This window comes from Cladophialophora yegresii (assembly GCF_000585515.1).
Source record: "Cladophialophora yegresii CBS 114405 chromosome Unknown aczIN-supercont1.1, whole genome shotgun sequence".
NCBI classification, from domain to species: Eukaryota; Fungi; Ascomycota; class Eurotiomycetes; order Chaetothyriales; family Herpotrichiellaceae; genus Cladophialophora; species Cladophialophora yegresii.
In genome coordinates, this window is record NW_006913045.1 from 812,973 (window position 1) to 835,975 (window position 23,003).

At 54.3% G+C, this 23,003-nt stretch overlaps 10 protein-coding genes across 10 annotated transcripts; 4 read left to right on the forward strand and 6 right to left on the reverse strand.

Annotated features, from left to right (window-relative positions):
• Positions 1-120: 120 nt before the first annotated feature.
• On the reverse strand, positions 121-2,874 carry A1O7_00295 (uncharacterized protein; the record flags this gene model as incomplete). Its single annotated transcript, XM_007754337.1, has 1 exon — positions 121-2,874. The coding sequence occupies one exon, from the start codon at positions 2,872-2,874 to the stop codon at positions 121-123; it is 2,754 nt and encodes a 917-aa protein (XP_007752527.1).
• A 598-nt stretch (positions 2,875-3,472) lies between these two features.
• Positions 3,473-5,547, reverse strand: A1O7_00296 (uncharacterized protein; the record flags this gene model as incomplete). Its single annotated transcript, XM_007754338.1, has 2 exons — positions 3,473-5,257; positions 5,308-5,547. 2 exons carry the CDS (start codon positions 5,545-5,547, stop codon positions 3,473-3,475), a joined length of 2,025 nt encoding a protein of 674 aa, XP_007752528.1.
• A 437-nt stretch (positions 5,548-5,984) lies between these two features.
• A1O7_00297 (isocitrate dehydrogenase [NAD] subunit 2, mitochondrial) lies at positions 5,985-7,211 on the reverse strand (the record flags this gene model as incomplete). The annotated part of the gene is made up of 2 exons (XM_007754339.1): positions 5,985-7,055; positions 7,122-7,211. 2 exons carry the CDS (start codon positions 7,209-7,211, stop codon positions 5,985-5,987), a joined length of 1,161 nt encoding a protein of 386 aa, XP_007752529.1.
• A 363-nt stretch (positions 7,212-7,574) lies between these two features.
• A1O7_00298 (uncharacterized protein) lies at positions 7,575-10,688 on the forward strand (the record flags this gene model as incomplete). The annotated part of the gene is made up of 1 exon (XM_007754340.1): positions 7,575-10,688. One exon carries the CDS (start codon positions 7,575-7,577, stop codon positions 10,686-10,688), a length of 3,114 nt encoding a protein of 1,037 aa, XP_007752530.1.
• Positions 10,689-10,920: 232 nt separating this feature from the next.
• A1O7_00299 (uncharacterized protein) lies at positions 10,921-11,781 on the reverse strand (the record flags this gene model as incomplete). Its single annotated transcript, XM_007754341.1, has 1 exon — positions 10,921-11,781. One exon carries the CDS (start codon positions 11,779-11,781, stop codon positions 10,921-10,923), a length of 861 nt encoding a protein of 286 aa, XP_007752531.1.
• Positions 11,782-12,155: 374 nt separating this feature from the next.
• Positions 12,156-14,029, reverse strand: A1O7_00300 (uncharacterized protein; the record flags this gene model as incomplete). Its single annotated transcript, XM_007754342.1, has 2 exons — positions 12,156-13,686; positions 13,749-14,029. 2 exons carry the CDS (start codon positions 14,027-14,029, stop codon positions 12,156-12,158), a joined length of 1,812 nt encoding a protein of 603 aa, XP_007752532.1.
• A 582-nt stretch (positions 14,030-14,611) lies between these two features.
• On the reverse strand, positions 14,612-14,815 carry A1O7_00301 (uncharacterized protein; the record flags this gene model as incomplete). Its single annotated transcript, XM_007754343.1, has 1 exon — positions 14,612-14,815. The coding sequence occupies one exon, from the start codon at positions 14,813-14,815 to the stop codon at positions 14,612-14,614; it is 204 nt and encodes a 67-aa protein (XP_007752533.1).
• Positions 14,816-15,916: 1,101 nt separating this feature from the next.
• On the forward strand, positions 15,917-17,638 carry A1O7_00302 (uncharacterized protein; the record flags this gene model as incomplete). The annotated part of the gene is made up of 1 exon (XM_007754344.1): positions 15,917-17,638. The coding sequence occupies one exon, from the start codon at positions 15,917-15,919 to the stop codon at positions 17,636-17,638; it is 1,722 nt and encodes a 573-aa protein (XP_007752534.1).
• A 727-nt stretch (positions 17,639-18,365) lies between these two features.
• A1O7_00303 (uncharacterized protein) lies at positions 18,366-20,135 on the forward strand (the record flags this gene model as incomplete). Its single annotated transcript, XM_007754345.1, has 1 exon — positions 18,366-20,135. One exon carries the CDS (start codon positions 18,366-18,368, stop codon positions 20,133-20,135), a length of 1,770 nt encoding a protein of 589 aa, XP_007752535.1.
• A 1,039-nt stretch (positions 20,136-21,174) lies between these two features.
• On the forward strand, positions 21,175-21,945 carry A1O7_00304 (3,4-dihydroxy-2-butanone 4-phosphate synthase; the record flags this gene model as incomplete). Its single annotated transcript, XM_007754346.1, has 1 exon — positions 21,175-21,945. The coding sequence occupies one exon, from the start codon at positions 21,175-21,177 to the stop codon at positions 21,943-21,945; it is 771 nt and encodes a 256-aa protein (XP_007752536.1).
• Between the last annotated feature and the right edge of the window lie 1,058 nt (positions 21,946-23,003).

A 23,003-nucleotide genomic window follows, 5' to 3' on the forward strand; every position in this document is an offset into this window, starting at 1 on the left:
GACCTGTACACATACAGTAGCATGGTGGATGGGTGGTCATTCACGGGTATCATTCACGTGTAGCATACATAGGGCGAACTTGGTTGGTTCCCCACAAAGGTTCATTTCAACATCATCATATCATGACAGGTCGGTTTGCGTCGTAATGACACGGCCTCTCTGCCTGGTCCAATATCCAGACATGTCCAGCCGAAGGAGCAGGCATTCAAACATATCCACATCGTCGCTAGAGTCGTCTAGCTGCTCAAATTCCCCCTTTCCTGTCACGTCGAGAGCCTGTTTTCCGGAGCGCAGGGCATCCATAAACTGCAAAACTTTGGTTCGAAAGTCGTTTCGTAAGCGCTTCATGGTTCCGTCAATCGAACTGTTGATTTGCGCAATTGGCGCAAACTTCTTTCGTCGTTCGGCGGAAAATCGAAGAATAACGTCATAAACCTCCTCCAAGATCTGTCTTGTTCGAGCTTGTCTTTGTTTCAGAAGAGCGTGAAGGATGAGATCGAGGGTTCGCTCGTGCAAGGCACGCAGGTGATTCAAACTCTGGACCGCACGTAATGTCTGTTCATAATCTTGATTGACGATGTGCGTCTTAGCATCACGCAATACTGCTTCGAATTTGCGCCAGTAAACTTCAATTGCAATATTGTGGCTATAGTCAGCCACGGTCGAGATAAAATGATGCATCTCAACAATGATCTTGTCACATGAGCGTCCGGTGGTCTTATCAGACGTCTGCTCAATCTCGTCTTTCAACATACTCTGCGTCAAGGCTTGCATTCTCATCGTGCGCAGAAGATACTGAAAGATGCGATCATACTTGGCTAATATGCTTGGCGCAATAACCGCTTCCAGTATCTCGTTTGGCGCCGTATACTGAAGTCGGAGAAAGTCAAGTGCGTGTATGGAGTCGACATCTCTGCATTTCTCCAGCTCTTCAAGAGGCATATCTCGAATGGAAAAGGAGATGGTTTTGTCCAAAGGGCCATTTGCAAGGCTCAGGCTGTCCGATAGTATACTCATGAGCACCAATCTCACTTCTGACCCAGCAGGTGGCCAACTATCTCGTGCCTGCAGTCGAAGACCAGTAGAGGCACTTGTTCTTCTTTGACTTTCACCGCTATTCTGATTCGAGTCGAATAGAGCGGTGCTGAGCCTTGAAGAGAAGGAGGCATTCTGAAGCAGATGAAAGCTCCGTTGCAGATCGAGATGACCTAGAAAATTCTGCTCCTGAAACAACAAGCGCAAGACCGAATAAGACAGAAGCCGATGTTGAGCTGATATGAGTGGAGTGGTGGACAGATTGAGAGACTCCTCGAAACCAATGGGGAGCCTCGAACCACCCACAGCTTGCCCTTCCAGGTAGCTTACAACCTGGTCTTGGAATCCGTCATCCTTGATCTCTTCGAGTAAGTGGGCGCTGCTGTTGAAGATGTTCGATTCGAGCCGGAATGGATTGGCTGACACTTTCTGCACAACGGCAGAATCTCCAAGTCCGAAGCTTTCAGAAATAGGTGTGTCAAGCGTACTCGTTGAGGCTGACGACTCTTCAGAGACTATCAGAGACCTCATCGCGTCTTCGTAGGCTACGGCTCTAGACTGCAGCTGGCAGATAGCCTGAAAATGGAAGCCGAGTTCGAGTGCCTTTAGAGGTGAGGATCTGAACGCCGTCGTAGAGAGGAGGCAACAAGCTGGAGCATGCTTTCTCAAGAAGCTCAAGCTCTCTTGCGCTTCCTGAATCATGCTCCTGACGCTCGACTCGAGCAACAGTTTCCACGGTTCTCCCTCAGAAAGCCTAGCATCCGTGGGCTGGTCTGTGCTGAGCCCGATCTGCGCACTCAGGACAGCTAGAAAGGGCCGGCAGGTGCAAGATACAGTAAGCTGTAGTATTCCGTTGAGGCTTGGATAATCCAGAGAAGCAGTGGTTGCCTTCTGAAGCAAGCTCCACACAGCCAGACTTTGTCTGTGCTGTTGATCCAGGGCGTCATGACACTGACCTAGAACATCAAGAAGCGTCTGTATCTTGGCGATCCTGCCTCTCAGTTGTAGCAGTGACATGATGTCGGGTCTGGCATCGCAGAGGTTTCGGTGGACGGCATGCAGTATGGATCGGGAGGCTGATAAAATTGCGACTCGAGAAGATGACAGTTGGGAATAGCTCTGGTCCAATTCTCGGAGGGAGTGTGAGAGGTTCTTGATTGCCATTCCAACAACTGCGAATTCCTCAAAGCAGCTCTGCACCAGCATTGGGCTGTATGCATGTGCCGCGACATTCTGCCACTGAGGCGCAAACGCTCGGTTCTTTTCATCCCAACTGAACAGGACCGAATCCCGACCCAAGCACAATTCGTAGGCTGCGTTTAAAAGAACGTCAGGTTTGATAGGCCGCGGACTACTTTCATTGTTGGCTTTGAGTATGACGTTGAGTACACCGGTAGCCGCTTCAGAAAGGTATCCTGACGGCGGTTCCTGATGCCTTGTGTCCAGGAAATCGTCCCAGCTGACCAATGGATTGTGACGACGCCTATTCTGTATTTCTGGGAGAGCCCATATGTCCGTAGTTCCCTCCTCGTCCTCGCCCTCATCCCCGGGGATATCTCCATCCAGGCTCTGGAAATAGGCGTTCTCGGAGTCGGAGGTGGAAATGGATGCTGGATCCGACAACTCTGGTAGAGGGATATCGTGTAGATCCAACTGGAATACCTCAGATCTGAGACCCGGCAAGCTCTCTGACTCGCCTTCATTCAACCAAAAGAGTCGGCTCTCGAGTGACTTGTTGAACCGGAATCCATCCCATATTCCGTCGTGCGGGGACAGCAAAGGCTCAGGTTCTTTGATCGCACTGGCGGAGAATGGATCAGGCTGATCTGGCAGGGACATTGTGAGGGATCTGACATGGTTGTGTCTCTCTCTCTCTGAAAACATGAGAACCCTTAGACCTGACGTGGTTACCTGCTTGCGGTGTCCAAGGACGATGGCGACTACGATGGGAAAAGCGACCGCATCTGCAACTGCAACTGCAATCTGACCAACGCGTCACGCGTAGGTCAACGCATCTCCAGGAGCGGATGGCGCGCTATCGTGCCAAGAACCCTACTCTTTCGCTCAGTGAACATCGTTCGCCACGGCCATGACAATGAGTCGAAAGATTTCGTATTTCGATGTGCTTCTCTCTACGGTCTTACCAGGAGTACAATTCACCGGCCGGCAGAAGGCAGTTCTACGCGTGGTCCCTTTAGGCCATGCGCTCGCGTTCACCATGGCCAAGAATGGACCTGAAACGCTCCAACGTAGGCTGGCTGTGCTGCTGTACTCCATTTTCGAGGAGACCGTGATGTCTACTTATCATGATCCCTCCTTGCCTCGCTGGGGGCTGGAGACTCAGTTGCTGAGCAGGCAATGTAATGCAGTACATAGAGCGAACAGCAAGCGCGCACGAGGGAGCTGTGACGAGTGCAAGGTTCCTTTCCCTTCAGATCTAGAGCTGTACAGGACCTACCTTGACTGTCTCGCGTCGCCGCATTTCCTTGACCTTCTCCATCTTCTCGACCTCTTTCTCAACACCTCGCTTCTTGCGCATCAACTTGTCAAAACGGCCTCGTGCGCCGAACTTCACCTTGGTAATCATATCGCCTGCCTGTCCTTTCGTGATATCCCATTCCGTAAGCGGCTCCTCCTCGGAGACTTCACGCAGTCGATTGAGAAAATCAAGCTGTCCCTGCGATGCCGGAGACTTGCGCCATGAAGACGAAGTGGCCATGAAGATGCGCTCGAACTTGCTGGCGGCAAATGTGTCCGCTGCATGCAAAGCGTCGGACAGGGTCGACGCGGAGGCGACTGTGCGAGGACGAGACCACGGAGACTTGGACTTCTCAACCGCGTGGAGGGTGTGTTTCCATATGACGACAAAGGTAGCCGAGTCAGATTCTGGTGAGGGTGTTGCACTGTTGGAGGCAGAGGACGTGGTGGGAAGCCGGCGTTCCAGCGTTAATATGCCGCCTTTTGCCGCCAGGACATACTTGCAAGAATCGATCTGTACCCAAGCATTTGGAGAGATTGCACGGACGTGCCGTTCGCCGGAGGTATCCTCGAGAAGATCGTGCACGGAGTCATAGCGCGTAAAGTCGAGTTGATGGTCGCTAGATGTTGCATTATGCAATGGAGGCCCGCTCGCTGGTTCGGAAGAGAGCGCCGCCTCCTCCAGCGTTCTGTCCTTGAGTTCTTTCAGGTCGTTCACTTTTGCGGCTTTGACCACTTCTGATGGATCTAGGCCGAAGAGAGTGGGAACCGTGACGATCCCCGTCTCTAGCGAAGCCACCATGTCGATGACATGACAGTCCTTCTTGCCCGGGTGTAGACGCATACCACGGCCGATCATTTGTACAAGGAGATTCCGCGACTTGGTCGGGCGAGCCAGCAGCACACAGTCAATGTTGGGCATGTCGGTGCCCTCAGTGAACACGCCACAATTCAGCAAGACAGGAAACTCGCGGTTCTTGAAAGCTTCAAGGCGCTCGCCTCGTATCCGCTTCTTCGTCGCGCCGGTGATGTACTGTGCGTCGATGCCATGTCTGCGGAACGTGGACGTCAAGCTGGTCACATGGTTGATGTCGACACAGAACACCAGTGTCGATTTCCGATAGCCAGCTTCTTCTTGCCATGCCTTGACTGTGATATCATTGGTGATCTCCGTATTCACGGCCTTGGACAATTGGCCTGTCCGAAAATCTCCTTCGTTCCCAACTCGGACTTTGGATAGATCTGCTTTCGACTTGACAGTGGTAAATATGACATCCGAGAGCCACTTCTCACCGATCATGTCGACGTAGTCTTTGTGATAGACAATATGGTCAATAGCCGCGCCGAGTCTTAGGCCGTCAAAGCGAGAGAAGGTCGCCGAGACACCAACCAATGCCGGGCCAGTGTCCCGTCTTTCTTCCTGGCCAAAGTGTTCGAGAATCCGCAGATAGCCCGGTGCCACGATGTGATGGGCTTCATCCACAAGGACCAGCTTGAAGCGATCCGGGTTGTATTTGGTCAGCCGGTCACCTGAGACCAGACTGCGGACGGAGGCGACTGTAATGTCCGCTGCCCCAGAAGCGTGTATATCTCCCATCTCAATGTCGATGCTCTTGTCTGGATATGCTCGCTCGCAGTGTCGCGCGGCTTGCTCCACCAGCTCTCGCCGGTGAGCAAGGATCAGAGTCTGCTGGGCATGCTTGGTGGGTGGCTCGACTCGATCGATTAGTTGCGTGAATATAACCTGGTGGTCCGACTTAGCATCCACTCCTTGCGACGAGTCTCGGAGAGTACCGTCTTGCCACTACCAGTGGCCAGCGAGATACCTAGGCGCTTATGGCCCTTCTTCAGGTAAGATAGCACCGATTGAATGCATTCCTCTTGATACTCTCGTAGTCGGATCGCTTCATCACGGACCACGGGTGGCAGTGGCGACTTGACAACCGTCGCCAGCGCCCGATGCGCTTGTCGTGAATGCAAGATGCATCGTGAAGTATAAGCTAACCTCTGCAACCATCTTGACGGTGCTAGCATAATACACGATCTGACATGGTTGTGGTACTCGTAAGGATTGAGGGGCACATGCCATACTGCGTGGACAGTCAAGGAAGTACGGCGTATTCAGCGCATACTACATGTGACATCGTCCAATCACAGCTGGTTTAGTACAGCAGCGAGTAGGCGGGCGAAGCTCTTGGGGTCCCTTTACTTTGCGTACACATACAGGTTCCATACGGGCTCCCCTTGAGGAGCATAGTATGATCTAGTCAAGACCATATATGGAGGTTGACGCTTAATCAATCCATGTATTTGCATTCCTAAGCTCCATGGACCGCTTTAATCGGATAGACTGGCACACCAACCATAACCCAACTGAGAGTACAGAGCCAGACTTCTTCCCCTCGCACCACTCCTGCCTTTCAGGGCTTTCTAACAGCCGTCACCCTTCAACTTTGGATGCGGAGGCGCATTTACAAGTGGCTGATGATACCAGCTGCGTACTCGTGGGTCTTGGCCTTTCCACCCAAATCACCCGTCAAAGTCTTGCCTTCTGCCAACGTCGCAAAGATAGCGCTCTCAATCTTCTCGGCATGCTCATTTAAGCCCATATGCCGTAGCATCATGATACTACTGAGCAAAAGAGCCGTCGGGTTGGCAAGGCCTTTGCCAGCAATATCGGGCGCGGACCCGTGTACGGCCTCGAAGATGGAGCACTCATCGCCAATGTTTCCGGAGGGTGTGAGACCCAAGCCACCAATCAAACCTGCGCACATATCTGACAAGATATCGCCGTAAAGATTGGGCATGACAAGGACCTTGTCCGAATATGGACCTGGGTCGGTCGTAATTTTCAGGCAGGCGTTGTCGAGCAGTTCGGCATCAAATTCAATGTCGGGGAAGTCTTTCGCAACATCTCTCGCGGTGCTGAGGAAGAGACCATCCGACATCTTCATAATAGTAGCTTTGTGTACAACACGGACCTTGTTCTTGCCAACGTCCCGAGCATATTGAAATGCGTATCTCAGCACACGTTCGGAAGCCTCACGAGTGATGAGCTTGATGGACTGCACGACTCCGTCAACCACGACGTGCTCGATGCCCGAGTATTCGCCCTCGGTGTTTTCTCGAATAAGCACGGTATCGACGTTATCGTACGGGGTCTTGTACCCCTCTATGCTTCGGCACGGACGCACGTTGGCAAAAAGGTTGAAGGTCCGCCGCAGGGTGAGGTTGAGAGAAACGTGACCCTTGCCGACAGGTGTGGCCAGAGGCCCTTTCAGAGCCACATAGTTCTTCTGTACCGAAGCAATTGCTTCGTCTGGAATGACCGTCCGCCCTTCCTTCAGGCGAGGGGTGACGTCCACCGGTTCCCATACGATAGGCACCTTCGCAGCTTTGTAAATGTCCTTGACGGACTGAGCAATCTCAGGACCAATGCCATCACCTTCTATTAACGTGACAGTGTAATTTCCGTCTGATCCTTTCTTGCCCTTGAACTTCGCGACTTTGTCTGCTTCGGCGGTTGTGGCATAGCGCCTAGGCTGGAACTGAGCAGTAGAGCATGAGTCATTCCGATTGCGAGATTCCGGAGAGAATTAGCTGCGTACCTGAACGAAGATAGGAGCCCGTATCGGCTGAGCGCAGGCTTTTCGCAAGCATTGGCGAGCTGGAGCAGCGAATGCTCGAGGAGCAATCATGGTGGGCGAGCTGCACGATAGACAGCAGGGAGAACTTCAAAAAGACACCCTTTTCATACCATCGAGGGACCGCACGTCTTTAGAGGCCGGTTGAGCGCAGGTGGTGGGTACTGTGTAGACTGCAGAGCGACGGGAGGGAAGCTCTTTTTCTGAAATGTCCAATGGCGCGGGAAGGCGCCAGTTACATCACAGCTTCAGTGGCAGCTTCCGATAGCTCCACCGCGAAAAACGACGCCAAGCCACCACGCCGAAAGCTGCTTAGACAATCACGTGAAACCAAGACGTTCCACCTCCTCGCGAGTCTTACTGTGTAGGGTCGCGATTCCGCCAGTGACTTTGGTCACCCACGGCCCTTTGTTCATTATGGCCGGTCGAGATCGAGACGTCGTCACCCACTTCAATATCTCCAATCCATATCCTACAGAGTGGCCGCAAGAACTCGACAGCGATGACGACGAGGACGCCGCTGGCGGGGTGAGACGCTCAAGGTCCCGATATAGTGCGCTAGAGAGGACCGCCAGCGAGAGGAAGAGTCTGTTGCCTGGCTCTCAGAGAACCGGGGATGGCCGTGCGAACTTGGTTCAGAAGGACGAGCCAGATCCTCTTGGCGCTCCAGGCACTGTGCTCTCCAACTTGCGGCAAAAGGGACTGCCGGTCGATGCGGATACACGGCTCAAGAACAAGTTTATGCTGTCGTCCACCACGTTTGCCCCGGAAGCCTTCTTGGCCACAACTCATGACCAAGACACTGCAAGTGACCTTGTGGCGGGTTCGAATTATCTCGCCAAATCCATAGATCAGCAATCAGCACCGTTGAAGAATCTGGTTGAGTCCAATTTCGAGCGGTTCGTCCGCGCGAAGGCCACAATTGACAATGTGTACACCGAGATGCGCGGTCAGGGCGTCGACCCTCATGCCAACGTCCCACCTTCGCCGTCACATTCGAACCGCCATTCCCGACGAATTAGCGGCATCCATTTTCGCAACATCAGCACTGGCAGCGCTACTGGCGCGGCACAGTCCCAGCCGCCGGGCAAGAATGCTCTACGAAAGGAAACAGAGTATGGTGTTAAAGGCGTCAAAACCTCTCTCTCAGAAGTTGCCCAGAAAGCCGAAGATGCCTGGGGACCAGCATTAGGCGGGAAGAAACGTGAAGAAAATCTCAAAGTTCTTTTAGGCTCCGTTGAGAAAGACAGAGAAGTCTGGGTGCTCGCCAACAGATTAGAAAACGCCGTCAATCAGAGAGACTACGACAGTATACGCGAGCACTACAACGCCGCTCGTCGATACAGGGCGGAGGTGCAGGCCATGGCTGAGAAGACGAAGCAAGCCGGCCACAAATTCACCAAGGACGAGACTTATTGGGTCATCATCATTGGCAAGATGTGGTCCAAAGTCGACGAGCAAATCAAGACGTTCAAGAAGGATGTCTGGCGGAGGCTTTCCACCCCCTCAGCAGCTTTGCCTTTACCCGGCGTCTCTCAGAAGGAAGAACATATTGAACTCATAAGCGTTCTTTTAAACCTAGGCGTGGATGACAGTCCTATCTGGGTCTATCTCCTAAGCAAGTACGACTACTTGAAGAACAAGATTACCGCGATTGTAGAGAGATCGAGGATCGAAGTTGAGATCCTGCGCCGCCGTTTGGCACTCGCAGAACGTCCATCATCTCTGACTATTGCAGCGTTCTTGCGCCAGGCTTCCAAAGAGCGTCCAGAGGCTCTTGACACGGATGATGTTATCGATTTCTGGAACTGCATTTTGACCTACGTCACGAAATTGTTGTCAGTCTCCAGCGGACTACTAGGCGAGGTCGTCGAATTTTGGGAGTCAGCACAGTCTTTCATTGATGGTACGAAGACGAAATCCCTGCCCACTGGCTATCAAGGAGAGAGTGCCAAACACCTTCAGATGGCCCAGGAAGATATCAATGGACTTCGAAACGGTGCTGTTGAACTTGTTGGCCAGCTGCGGGATGCTGTCTTTTCACTGTTTGCGGATCCACCCGCCGAAGATATTTCGTCTCTCTTCTCCCCAGTGCCTGGCTCCGCAGGAACACCAACCACTCCTTACCCGGCATCGGCATTTTCGCCTACCGACGGCCGCATTGGAAAGCTTGACCCCAACGACGTCCCTGTTGCAGCAAAGAAGGGCGAGCCATGGGAAGACTTTGCATTCTGGCCACCTCACTCCAACGCGCTGAGTGCTGTGCAATATCTTCAGAAAATCCTCACCCTTGTCGCAATCTCCGCCAACGAGATGGTGGCTCTAGGCCCAGTTAACAGCAACAACGCCATGTATGAGAGGATCAAGACAATGACTGCCGGAGCTCGGGAGCGTTCCATGCGAGCTGTTTGTGAAGCCTGGAGCAAGGATGCTGAAAGCTGTAAGTCCATGGAAGATTGGATCCGGGCACCCGAAAAGCGCGACCAGACACGAATGCCACTATACTTCGAGGCATTCGAGAGAAAGGTGTTGCTGGGGATGCAACAAGTACTGTACTTCTCAGACACGACCACTAAGCCCGGTGCGCGTGAGGTTATCACTCCGCCACCATCGAAGCTCCTGCAAATGATACGAACACAATTCGTCAGCACAGTCTACAAAGCAGTCAGTGGTATGCTCGACAACACAGAGGTGGCGGAACAAGGTGACGAGGATGAATGGGTGTTATCAGCCGGCCTCAACTCTGTGAACACCGGCGCAGACCCGGGCGACATCCTGGTCCAGGACGCGATCAATGCCTCCAGTCGCAGTGTGCGCCTGCTGCTGACCATGTCCAACACCAAAGCCCTACGCAACGAGCAGGTCCCGTCGCTCATTCAATTGTTCGAATCCTCATTCTCCGTGAAACTTGCAGACGAGTCGAAATCGATAAAAGACGTCTTTGGCCAGATCGACGCCAAGTTGTTCCATGCATATACTCGCCCGATCGTCGCCGAATTGACCAAGATCATCAAAGATGGCATCAATTCTCCAAGCTGGGTGCCCAGTACCTCGAAACCCGTGCAAGTCCAGCCCTATGTTTATGCGGCGCTCATGCAACTGGTCAAGGTGCACAGCGAGGTTTCTACCACAGTGTCGAGCACAGGTTACAGCAGCCCACTGCTAAGCGAGATTCTGTCCCACCTGCTCGAAAACGTCTCTCAAGCCCTCCTTGACGGGTTCAAAGAGCGGAAGCCAAACACCTACACCTTGCCAGCGTTGATGCAAGCCACTCTTGACACGGAATTCATTGCTCAGACCATGGCCCAATACGCCACTCCCAAGGCGGGGGAGATCCAAGGGCAGATCTACACAGAGTTGGACAAGAGGACCACCAACGAAGCACGAACACGGTTGCAACAGGAATTAGGAGACATGAGGATTGTGTTGAAGAAGCTGAGAGAGGGCAGCAGGAACAGCTTTGGCTGCTTTAAGAAGCTGAGAGGCACCGATAAGGAGAAAGGTAGACAGCAAAACAGTGCAACGGCGTAGTTTGCGGGCTTGGGTCGAAGATAACGAAGCTCACGCCAGGGCAGGCACCCACCAGTGAGATTGCGACGTCCGATGACAACGACCGTGATTGTGACTGTAACTGCGGCTGTACAAACACGCATGGCATTATGGGCGTATAGACAGAGCAACGATATCCAGCGTACTCCCTCCGTATTGACCAGCTTGGATGGCACCGACCGTAGGGAATGTTGCATGTTGCATGTTGCTTGCCCTATCTCCGCCGTCCTCGTCTCCCTCTGCCTCTCCGTCCACCCCTTCCTCGCTTCGTCGCGCCACCTCGCTTGACTTCAGCCTCCTCTTCGTCCCCTTGCTCTTGCTCCTCACTCTCACCCTCGCCAGTCTCATCTTCCTCGGCTTCTGCCTCCACCTCATCATCCACATCCACGTCCTCCATACCCTCATCCTCTGCCACCTCAACCGCACTCATACTCGGCGCTTTACTCGTCCTCCTACTCCCCCTCCTGCTACCCTCGGCCTCCACCTCGTTCTGCAACTTCGACAGCCTCCCACCACCACCTCTACCACGTCCTCTCCCCCGGGTCGAACCTCCGCCAGACGCACTGACAGGCGAACTCCGCGGCTCGTCGGTGTCCGCAATGGTGCTCTCTCTCCTAGCGGCGATCCCCGCAGGGCTTTGCGGCCGCGAACTCCCCACCGCGCTGGCTCCCTCTGGCGCAAACCTTTTCTGCCACATCAGCTCCTCAAAGTCGGCGCGCGGCAGCTCGAACTCGCGCCAATAATCGTCCGGTTCGCTTTTGGAAGTTGAGGTCGAGGTGCTGGTGCTCCCCATGCCCGCGGCATCCCCGACGATACTGTCTTCCCGCTCATCAAGGCGGTCTAGGTCGTACAGCATGTGGAGTTTGCGCCATATCCCGGCCGTGGAAGTGTGGGTGTCTTCTGGGGCGATTAGGCCCGTGCTGAGCAGGTGGTCGCGGATCGCGATCATGCGGAAGTGTTTGTGCATGCCTACTGGTTTCCAGCGGGTGATTGCTTGGAGGAGGGCTGATTCTTGGGGTACGGTCCAGAGGTGCGTGTCGTTGGGCGTTGGTGAGCGTTGGCGTGGGTTTTCCATGGTTGAGGTTGTTGAAGTCATGGTCTGAGTAATTCTGGTTCAGTGGCGGTGCTGGGATCGCTGGCAATATGGCCCCGTATTCGTAGTTCCAGCCTGGAGAGCTCCAGTACCGGAGGGCGACATAGGCGTGTGTAACTCACTGAAGTTAGTCCCAAGGCTGCGTGTTGTTGCAGCATAATTCATCTTTTGTGGGTCCGTGAGATATGCGGCTTATGTAAGCGGGCTGGCCCACCAGGATGTAGCACGATCTACACGTTGAGGCGAGGAACAAGGGTGCGTTGTACTTGTACGTGAGCTTGAGCTTGACGCTTGATGCTCGAGCTGTCTATATTTTCAAGCGGTGACTACGGTCCTGTCTTCTAGTGCCAGCAAGTTCACAACTTCACCTCTCTAGGCATTCCGACCTCGCCGCTCTTCCAGCCCTTCTCTCTCCACCGCTTGCCCCAGATGCCGTTCCTGCCGGGGCTCAAAATGCCATTAGGGTCCAGCGCGTCCTTGATGGTCTCGTTGAAGCGGCCCAGAGCACCATTGCCCCATTTATACGTGCCGGCGACCTGGTCCATATACAACAAGTGCGTCCGGTATTCGCCATAGCCCTTCCTGGCGCCCTCATCGATCAGTTCGCGCATCAGGCACGCGGCGCGGCGTTTGCTGTCGGGGTCTTCGCGGTCAAACACGATCTCGGCAATAAAGTGCATCTCGCGGCCAGCGACGCAGATCGTGCTGAACGAGTCGAACCCCCACTTGGCGTAGAGCTTTTCGGCAATGTCCATCATCACACGAGCATGTTTGCCGCTTGTCGGCAGGATGGGGCTGCAGGCGATATGTCCTGCGTTCGGCAGCCAGTTCAGCCAGTCCAGCTCTTTCAGGACAGGCTCCCCGATATTGACCTTGGCGCGGTCGTGGATGTAATGGTCCGGCGGTAAATCAGAGGGCAAGTAGAATTTGGAGCCCTTGATCTTTGCGAACGTCGACTTGATGAGATCGAGCTGCGACTCGATCGTCTTGGCGTCCCCATACTGACAGCCGTAGAAGATCCAACTCACGTCGCCGAGCGGCATCTTGGCGGCTTCGCGGGCAATCACCGACCGAGGCAGCCGTCCCCCGCGATCGCTCCCCTCGGGCCAGAAATGACTTCGAGGCTTGCCCGTGACCGCGAGCTCCTGGACGACATGCCGCAGCTGGGGCACGTTGCCGAACACGCGGCTGGCGGCCAACGGGCGGATCAGGTCGACAATCTGCTCAAAGTCGTCTTCGCGGGGGAAGGTCACCAGGTAAGATTGGTTGCCTGTGGCCGGCATGAGCCAGAAGCCCATCTTGGTCACGATCCCGTAGTTGGACTGGCTAAAGATGCCGTCAATGGCGGGGCCGTACGCGTTCTGAAACGACTGCCACGTCAAATTGTCCGTGTCGTCTTCTCCAGGCAGGGCGCCCATGCCCGTCCGCAGCAGCGTTCCGTCCGGCAGCACCACTTCCATGCCGCAGTGCATGCCGAAGTGATCGCCGTACGGGGTGTAGCCTACGCCCCGGTCGAGGGCGTTGCCCATGACGCTCCCGCCACCGAGGTCGGGACAGTCGATCCACAGATCGAGCCCGCTCTTCTTGACTGCCTCGTAGAGCGCAAAGTACGACACGCCCGGCTCGAGCAGGCAGGAGGCGTTCTGGCCGTCGATCTTGAGGATCTTGTTCATCCGCCTGCCTAGATCGACCACGACGGAACCCGAGACGCGGGGTGCCGCGCCGCCGTAGCCCAGATTCCGCCCCATAGATATGGGATGCAGCGGGATTAGACACTCGTTAGCCCACCGCACGATGGCCTGGACTTCCCCTGTCGTCGAAGGGTAGACCACCGCGCTGGCGACCAAGGCGTCCTGGTTGGCGACATGATTGCTGTCGTGGGTGTTGCTGGACGAAACGTTAGCGACGAGACGGCACATAAGAGACTGCAGAAGCGAAAGCGGACTCACGGATGTTCCATATACCATCCATCGACCAGCGCCGCGTCATTGACCTGCACATATTGTTCGCCGACTACAGACCGTAACTGCGCGATGGCTTCGTCGAACTTTTCTTGCGTCGTGTCCGGCGGCAGCTGCAATCGACGAGGTGCGCTTGAGGCGACATCGCCCTTGGTTCGCCTTGAGAAGAGCAGCCCTTTTGCTCTCTTCGCCTGGTCGACCAATCGTGTGGGAACGCCACTGTGCTTTTCTAGCAGAGTAGGTGTTTGGGGCAGGTTGCTGGATGCCATTTCGGAACAATGTCGTAATTGATGAGCACAGATCACAACCGGGAGAAGTAAGAGTGTCTTGGGAGATAGTCGACGCCTCTTGTGATATACGGTACCTATGCATCCGGAAAAGATCCATCTGAATACAAGAGCAGTCCACACAGTCCCAGCCTAGCCCCACATGGCAAGGCCAGACCCTCCCCCAATGCGGTGAGCTACCCCTGGTTACCCCATGTGCCCCAATGTGGGACTTCTGGTCCCTGCAGGAAATCGAGGCACTGGCCATTTTCTCGCATTGATCATTATCAGCCTCAGCCAGGAGGCACAAACTGGAGAGCCTTTCGCGTATGAGCCTCGGTGACGTTGTGATTAAATGACACGGGAGTCTGTAAAGAGAACACCAAGGCTAAACCAAACGGGGGACTATGCTTTGTTGTTGTACTACGCCGTGCTGCAAGTCCGCCTCTCATCCCAGCTTTCCTTTTCTCGCAAGTGTCAGGTGCTTATCTTGAGCACTTGCGCACACTGTAGCCTAAAAAACAAGCAACCCGCAAGTACTTATCTCATTGTATCCCCCCCCTCTGCCCTCTGTCGCGGCCTCAATCAAAAGTAGTTGGTATCCAAGTCCGCCAGCAAGCCCGGCTGACCACTGCCCATCGGGTTCCACCCCAGCTCCCTCTGCGTCTTCTCACTCGCCGCAGGATTATCACCCGCGAGCGCGGTCGCTATGAATTCAAAGTCCGGCGTCGCGTCCCCCACGGTCGTGCTCACCACGGGGATGTCCAACCGCTTGCCAATCACCGTCATGATATCCTTCATCGGAACGCCCTTCTCGGCAATAGCATGGTAGATAGCGCCGTGCGGGCCCTTCTACAGCGCGAGACGGGACATCACCGCCGCATCTAGTCGATGGACCGCGGGCCAGATGTTCGCCCCGTCTGCGGCCTTGGCGCCGGCACGCAGACTGTCCAGGTGGTCGAGGCTGCCGCGGTGGACTTGGGCGCCGAGTTGCTTGACTGTTTCGGCGGCGGCATCGCTGTGTGCGCGACCGAGAACCTGGTGGCCACGGCTCAGGAGTTCTTCGACCGTGGCGCGCCCAATGAACCCCGTGGCTCATGTTACGAACACCAGCATTGTGAGAGATACAGGGGAGAGTATGAGATTTACGAAACTGAAAGTCGAGTCGCTGTCCTTTGACTGAAGTACATCAAGAACCCGACCTGAGAGTACGGACCTCTTTTTATACTTCGTGTTCGTTTCCCCCTTAGCCTACGCGGCCCTACGTCCAGATGTGTATGATGTATTTCGGATTTAGAGCCCTTCGAGGATGTACTTGTCTTAGCTTTAGGGTTTTGTAATTCTAACTGCATAAATAAAGGGTACACGCATGAATCTAGTCAACTTGTAAGGGTCTTGCGACAGGTAGATACTAAAGTCGAACAAGGTGGCCCCTCCCTCGCTCGATATTACCGGACACGCTAAGCGCCATTCGTAGCGAGCCTGCATGGTACCTGCGCAGGTACACTCTTCGTGTGACGATGGAGGTGCTTCCCCACAGGATGTCCGACCGTCGCTCCGTCCGGCGTGGTTAGAGATGACGAAGAGGGACGAATTCAGAGGAACCATTGCGTCGGGCGAAAAGGCTGCGAAAGGTGGGGAAGCGAGAGGCGCCGAGTAATGGGGATGTGCTTCCAGTGCGAGATCGAGATCTGCGCCAAGACTCGTCCTCGAGGTTTCGGCGGCTGCTTCATTCTGCCGGCTGCTTCGCTACACCCATCACGGCGTGCTTCAGAGGCGGAGAATGCTGGCAGACGTCCAATTTCAAAAGTGATATGGCCTTTGCTCCATGTTCTCTCTTGCGCGTCCGAGCTACGCGACAACTCATGTCTTGGAGAGAAAAAATCAGCCATGGATCTCGACGACAGCCCGGATGAAAGTGACGACCAAGGTCACGTCTCTCGGGACGAAGATCAATTGCATGCGGAAGATCGCTCACTAGACGGAAATGAACGTGCCCGTGAACATGAACATGCACATTCACATGCGTTAGAGACCAGGCCCAAAGCAAGACCAGATATTTCTCGCTCAGTCTCCTTCCCCCAGCGAAAATGGAAACGACTTCGCAAACATTATCACGACCACTATCTCGACCTCTTCAAGAACACTTTCGAGGCAGGAGAGGACGATTACTTCCATGGCGAACTGCCCCCCACCCAGCTTGGTGCGACTTTGTGGCAACCGGGTGAGAAGGCAAAACTTTACCACGCGCTTTGTCGGAAAGGTCGACATGACTTGCCAGCTCTTGCAGGCTTGGTGGGCTCCAAGTCGGTGGTCGAGATCAAGGCTTATCTAGACAATCTACGCGAGCTAGAGGCTGATCGACAACGCTTCGAAGCGCAGCCCAAGAATGTCGCGCATGCCGAAATCCCGGCTGCCATTGAAGTTGGCCCAGACTGCGAGGCTATCCTGAATCGGGCTGCGGATGCACTATTGGCATTCCAAGAACAGTATGATGCTGTGGCAGCCAAAGAAGCTAATGGGCCGTGGTTGATCGACCATGAAGTAGCTGTGGAACTCGACAAGCGAGCAGATGAGACCGAGATGCAACCCAACGGACATGACCTGGTATCCGATGATGACTTGTCATCGCTCTCTCAGCAAGCTTGTTCATTCTTCCATCTGTCAGCATTCCTGGAGCTCAGCGAGCGGTTGTTCATGAACAGAGGCTCCGACAGCCCCAACTCGTGGCAGAATATAGCAGAAGATGGCGAGCGTCCGAGCGTGACGCTTGATTGCGTAACGCTCTTGTACGATATTATTGTCAATCTCCTGCGCCGGCTAGTACAGTCGTGCATTTTTCTTGCGCAGTCACGACTCCGTGCCTCCACGACCACGGAGTATCGACCCAGTGGGAGCGTCAAGTTGGAAGACGTCGCCGCTGCTCTGGACGTGCTTGGTGTTAAGAGAAACGCTCGCTCATATTGGGTCGGGCTGGGACGGAGCAATGGCTTGAGGATTGTGGACGATGCGCATAGGAGAGGTGTCGATGGGAAGAATGCAATTCCCTATAGCGAGGTAGAAGAATCCTTGTCCCAGTCAGGCAGGAGCAGATCCGTTTCGGCAGCACCAGGAGCGTTCAGCGGAGAGGAGGAAGCTACTTCTGAGTCATCTCAGCCAAGGGAGAGTGAAGACAGTTCGAGTGACCACTCGAATGGAGAAGAGAAAGAAGATGATATGCAAGGGTCGGAGGACGAGACCACGCGTCAGCAGGAAGGCGATGAAGACTTCACACATGGTACACAGACGGGAGACGACGTTTCTGAATCGGAAGGACGTTCCGAGGTCCCGACGCCACGGCTCAAGCGATCAAGGCATCTTGATGAGCAGCAAGATGAGTATCTGGAGAGGATGGACACAGCAGCACGGCGAAAAGAGGAGTCACGACTGTTGTTTTTGCTGGGTGCTGAAGTCCACGAGAAGGTCAAAGAAGAGGATGTGATTGATTTGGGTGTCCGTCCTCCGCAGTTGCGCAAGTCGGTGGAGGACTGCATGGGATGGTCACACGTCAACTTTGAAGCCGAGTGGGAGTCTCTGGCGAAGAGGCCGAGACTGAATTCACTGCTGGAATAATTTCTGTCTCACAACCACCTCTTTACCACTTCACCCAGGATTGTGGCACCACCACGTCACTGTCTGACTGGTGATTCGTGCGGAGAATTAACGGGCGCTAGTGGTTAGCGGCCGATCTTAGCCATTCGCGTGGTCAAACAAGCAAGTCGTAACCTCGGCCAGTAAACAAATCGGAGCTCTCCCATCAGACAATGAAAACACTTGGATTACATCTTTACTCGAGGGAACCCGCAGTCTGTGGGTGACAGTCCACAAGTTGTGAAGGCTTCATACATTTTATTGTGACCCAAGGGACGTGCTATTCACAGTTCTTCACGACTACCACGCGTCTATGGTTCGGACGCTACGGACGCGAGATTGACACGGTGCTGGTGCCCACAGGGACTCGATTCCCCAGCCAGCATACCTCGTGTCGACTCTCTGTCACTGATAAGCCTCCGCGCGTACTTTGCCTGATGCTGGAATCCATCTCGTCGATATCCTATCTGAGCTCGACATTTTGAGCATCACGGCGTAGACTCAACCATGGGGCTCCGAGAGGTGACCATTGAGGATGAGCGAGCTCTGCAGGAGATTGCAGATACCCTAGCAGGGTCGCATAAGATCCTACTTGTCACAGGTGCAGGCATTAGCACCAGTTGTGGCATTCCCGTGGGTTACGTGATTCGTCTGGTGGAGAGGTATTGACTGTGCAAAGGACTTCCGATCCAAGGATGGGCTCTACAACATGATACCGAGCCAAAACATGCTTCCAACACCACCGTCATCGCAGCCTTCCACGCCCACGCACAGTCGAGTTGCCGACCTGAGTCTGGATGGAGAACCTTTCTCCTCGCAGTCGCGAAGCCGGAGAGCGTCTTCAAGTCCTTCGTCCAGGCTACGAGGACAAGATTTGTTTGACTCGCGTGTGTTCCAGAATGCCGAGTCAACGACGGTGTTCTACCAGTTCATAGCATCAATGCGACACAAGATACGCGACGAGGTACGCTCGACTAGCTCGGTCCACAAATTCATTAGAGTCCTCCGCGATGGTGGTCGGTTGATGAGGTGCTATACTCAGAATATAGATGGCTTGGAAGCAAGAGAAGGCCTTGTGACGGACCTGCGGCGCGGCAAGGGAAACAAGCGGCGGTTCATGAAGAAGCACTACGAAGCACCACGTCCTGCGCAGACTGTGTCCACGGACTTTGACGGAGGATGTGAAGTTGTGCAGCTCCACGGTGACCTGGACAAGTTGCGCTGCACGATGTGCTCCACTCAATATGAATGGGGGGACGAGGAGACTGACATCTACCTGGAAGGAGCTGCACCGAGCTGCCCCAAATGCAAAGAGAAGAGCGCAGACCGACAGGCCACGGGAAAGCGAGGTCTGGCAGTAGGTTCTCTCCGACCAAACATCGTACTCTACGGAGAAGATCATCCTTCCAACACGCTGCTCACTCCGCTGATTCCTTTCGATGCTGGTTGTCGACCGGAGGTGCTGGTGATAATGGGGACATCTTTGAAGGTGTTTGGTTTGCAGAAGATTGTGCGCGAGTTTGCAAAAGCCGTCCATTCGCACAAGAACGACAAGGGACGCGTCATATTTGTCAATCGCACTCGACCCGCAGAGAGCGTCTGGGAGGGGATAATCGATGATTTTGTGGCCATGGACTGCGATGACTGGGTGGATGATTTGAAAAAGCGCCGACATGATCTCTGGCTTCGACAAGGAGAAATTGACATGGCCGTCTCGAAAGCAGCACAGCCTAAGCGGAAGCGGAAATCGATCGAGGACGAGAGTTCCAAGGAGAACAGACCATCCAAGAAAGCAAAGATCGTTGTCGAAGTGCCCTCCCCGAATGCCGCAGATGGAGGAAACCCTTCAGCCATACTGTCAAGGAGGTTGATAAGTCCAAAGAAGATCAAACTACCTCAGGATTACCCAGGACGCGCGATACTCTCACCCTTAGCAAAAGCAAGGAGACCACCGGTTTCGCCCTTCACAAGTCCCATCAGAGGCAACAACGAGTCGCCCCTACCGAGTTCAAGGAAGCGAGGAACACCTATGCGGCCGCCAATCTCACCACTTAGCAGTCCCATTCTGGCTGACACTGATAGAGAGCCGTTGATCTTGAAGAAGTGGAGTACACCTAAGAGACCTGCCTTTTCTCCTTTCACACCAGGGCTGTGGACTGGCAGCAAGCTTAAGATGGAGGTCTGCCGGGATGAGAACGAGTTCTTCCCTCCCAGTCCTTGCACGGTCGATCTTGAGGTACAGCCGGAGCCGGATGGAGACACTGTTGTCATTACCGAATTCCAGCAGTCTGGTCAGGTGGACGAGCCCAGAGGACTGCCCTTCATGGTACAGGTCTGGCAGCGAGTGCGAGATAGCTGCGGCTTCTCTTATGCGCAGGAGCCCAACTCAAGCCAGCAAACAAATGAAGATGATGTTGGTGAGGTCGACACACCGACTCGAGGACCCAGAGGGCGGAAAATCGATGTCTTAGCAGTGTGATATTGCTGCATTACGATACCTGGAGGTTGCATTACACGGCACATCGAAAAGAACTGAGACCAGATGAAGCTGGAATGAATTATTACGAGACGACGACTGTACATTACCGAGGCATTGGTGAGTTTGGGGGAAAGAATTGAGCGTTGTGACTGTGAGCAGATATTGAGACGCATTAGAAGGCGAGTCAGTAGAGACAGCCGCTCAAGGCACCGAATACCCAGTACGTTGGTTGCCTTGAACCTAACTCTGGGCGACGGTTCGGAAACCGTGCTCGGCCATGCTTAACCGTGTAGCTCTTCTTCTCAGGCCTTCTAAACGTTTCTTGCCCACCCTCTGTGCTTTATCGCCCGAGTCCTTCCGGCCGAGGCATCCAATTGCTTTCCTTCCCATCATTCCGCCCATCTCATGACTTCCGCTTACCGGTCTGACCAATTTTCTCGCGCACATGACAAATGTACCGCGGCAGGAGCAGCGGATAAGGCGGGGAATTTTTCAGGACGGCGGCCACGCCTAGGCCCTGACTGTCGTATATGATTCCGGAGAGTCCCATGCCCGCTCACGCTTCTTTTCTTCCTGCATCCCAAGTAGAACGATGGTAAATTAAAAGAGAAAGGACCGCGAACGCACAATCGAAATCCTTCTATTTCTAACTATCTACAGGAAGTCGGCCTGCCAATCCGACGGGTTTGCGATTTTTGGTGAGGGCTGGATCTGTTAAGCAAAGGCAGACACAAAAATCTTGTCGCTTTGCAGGCGGGTACCCTCACAACTTTACAACTTACGGAAGTGGGAAGAATACCTCAGCGCCCACAAAATAACTTCCTGAAGCTGAAGACGTCGCGCGCGAACTAAACTGGCGATCTCAGTCTACCAACCTGTGTGAATCAAGGAACCAAGAAGAATTTTCTCTGCCGCACAAGCCTGGTTTCTTTTGACACCACAGGAATAACTACACAACAGCGTGCACTCTGTACGGGACAAGACCAGACAGAGCAGAAACGCAATACACCCTACATATCCACAGTATTTGTCCGCTACGATGCAACCTCCAAGCACGCTCGCAAAGGGGTTCGACTCGATCGAGTCAACCATCCAGGCGTTCCGCAACGGCGAATTCATCGTCGTTCTCGACTCCCAGGACCGTGAGAATGAAGGCGACCTCATCATCGCGGCCCAGGACGTCACGACGGAGAAAATGGCCTTCATGGTCCGCTACACCAGCGGCTTGATCTGTGCGCCGATCACTTCTCAGCTCGCGTCCGAGCTGGACCTTCCGCAAATGGTGGTGGACAACGAGGATCCCAACCGCACAGCGTACACGATCTCGATCGACTCGAACGACGAGAGTGTCACGACGGGCATCTCGGCGCATGATCGTGCGTTGACGTGTCGCACGCTCGCCAGCCCGAAAGCCACGGCCGCGAGTTTCAGGCGTCCGGGGCATGTTTTTCCATTGAGGGCCAGGGATGGGGGCGTCCTCGAACGGACCGGTCATACCGAGGCGGCGGTCGAGTTCTGTCGTCTAGCCGGAAAGGCGAAGGCCGGGGTGATTTGCGAGATGGTCGACGATGGAGAGCCAGTCCCGGGCCAGACGATCATGAGGGAGCCAGGCATGATGAGGCGGGATGCTTGTTTGGAATTCGGCCGCAAGTGGGGGCTGAAGGTCTGCACCATTGAGGATCTGGTCGAATATGTCCGGAGGGAGAAGGAGGGGCAAAAGTCGGGTAATGGACAAATGCATGGCAACGGCGTGGTGATGAATGGGGTCAATGGAGTCAGCGCAGCGAGTGAAGTCAATGGGCGGCATTGAGGCACGGAGAGCATAGTGTACACATTGTGAGAGTGCCGTGGATGAGGGTGTAGACGCGGAAACGAACCTAACAGGTTGACTAACTATCGCCGTCGAGGCCAAGGCAATGTGCTCCCTAACTTCCGTCGAGTTAATATACGTGGGAGATGGAAGACTGCTCTGTTGTCGAGCCCTCTCGGTCCACAAGGGAAGAGTCTCCATATATCGTTCCATTCACTGACGCTGGAGCTGGTGCTGATGCGTCACACTCTTTGAGCAGGCTGGCGGGACGGGTGCCAACTCATCATCAGGAAAACGTCGAAGACTATGACTGTCCATACTTTAGTCACAGCCTCGTCGCTCGTCCGTTGACCAGTTGGAGGCCAGCAAAGGCAAGATACTATCAATCGCCCGACAGCCCGAATCAGACCGTGGCAATCCGAGTGCTCTGCATGCGTTGCGGTCCCAGCACATGGGTTTGAGTCGGGGTGATGGGGTCTACTGTAATGAGTTCAGCCACCTGGCTTCGATGTCTCTACAGGATATCCATGGAATATACTGGCCGGATCTCTGCACGCGAGATAACCCTTACGACCAGCAAGCAATACAATACACACTATATAATGGAGCCAGGGGTACTCCCTACTGTGCTCTATACTAGCACCAGAAATGGTACAGAGTATGGTTCGATTCTGCAGGGCGAGGAGGGTCACGAAGATCCAGCACGGTCTCGGGTTCGGCTATCAGATATGAAGTCTTCCGACAATCCGACAATCCGACAATTCACCTTGCCGACCCCAGCCCACCTCAGCACTAAGTTCACATCACGACGAGCAAGGAGTGCTCTGATCAGCGACTTCAGATTGAGGTCTGCTAGTTGTGGTTTCATACAGTGTTCCTTTTGGCCGTACACGTCGACACTGAACCTAGCTCTCAGAGAGTACGAGTAGTTACCTGCTCAGAGTACACAATACAGTACGTAGGGGATACTCCGTACCTCTGAGTTGACCTCCAGCCATTATGCGCGGCTCGAGTAGGAAGGGAGATGAAGATGGAAGATGAGCCTCAAGCCGCCCGGC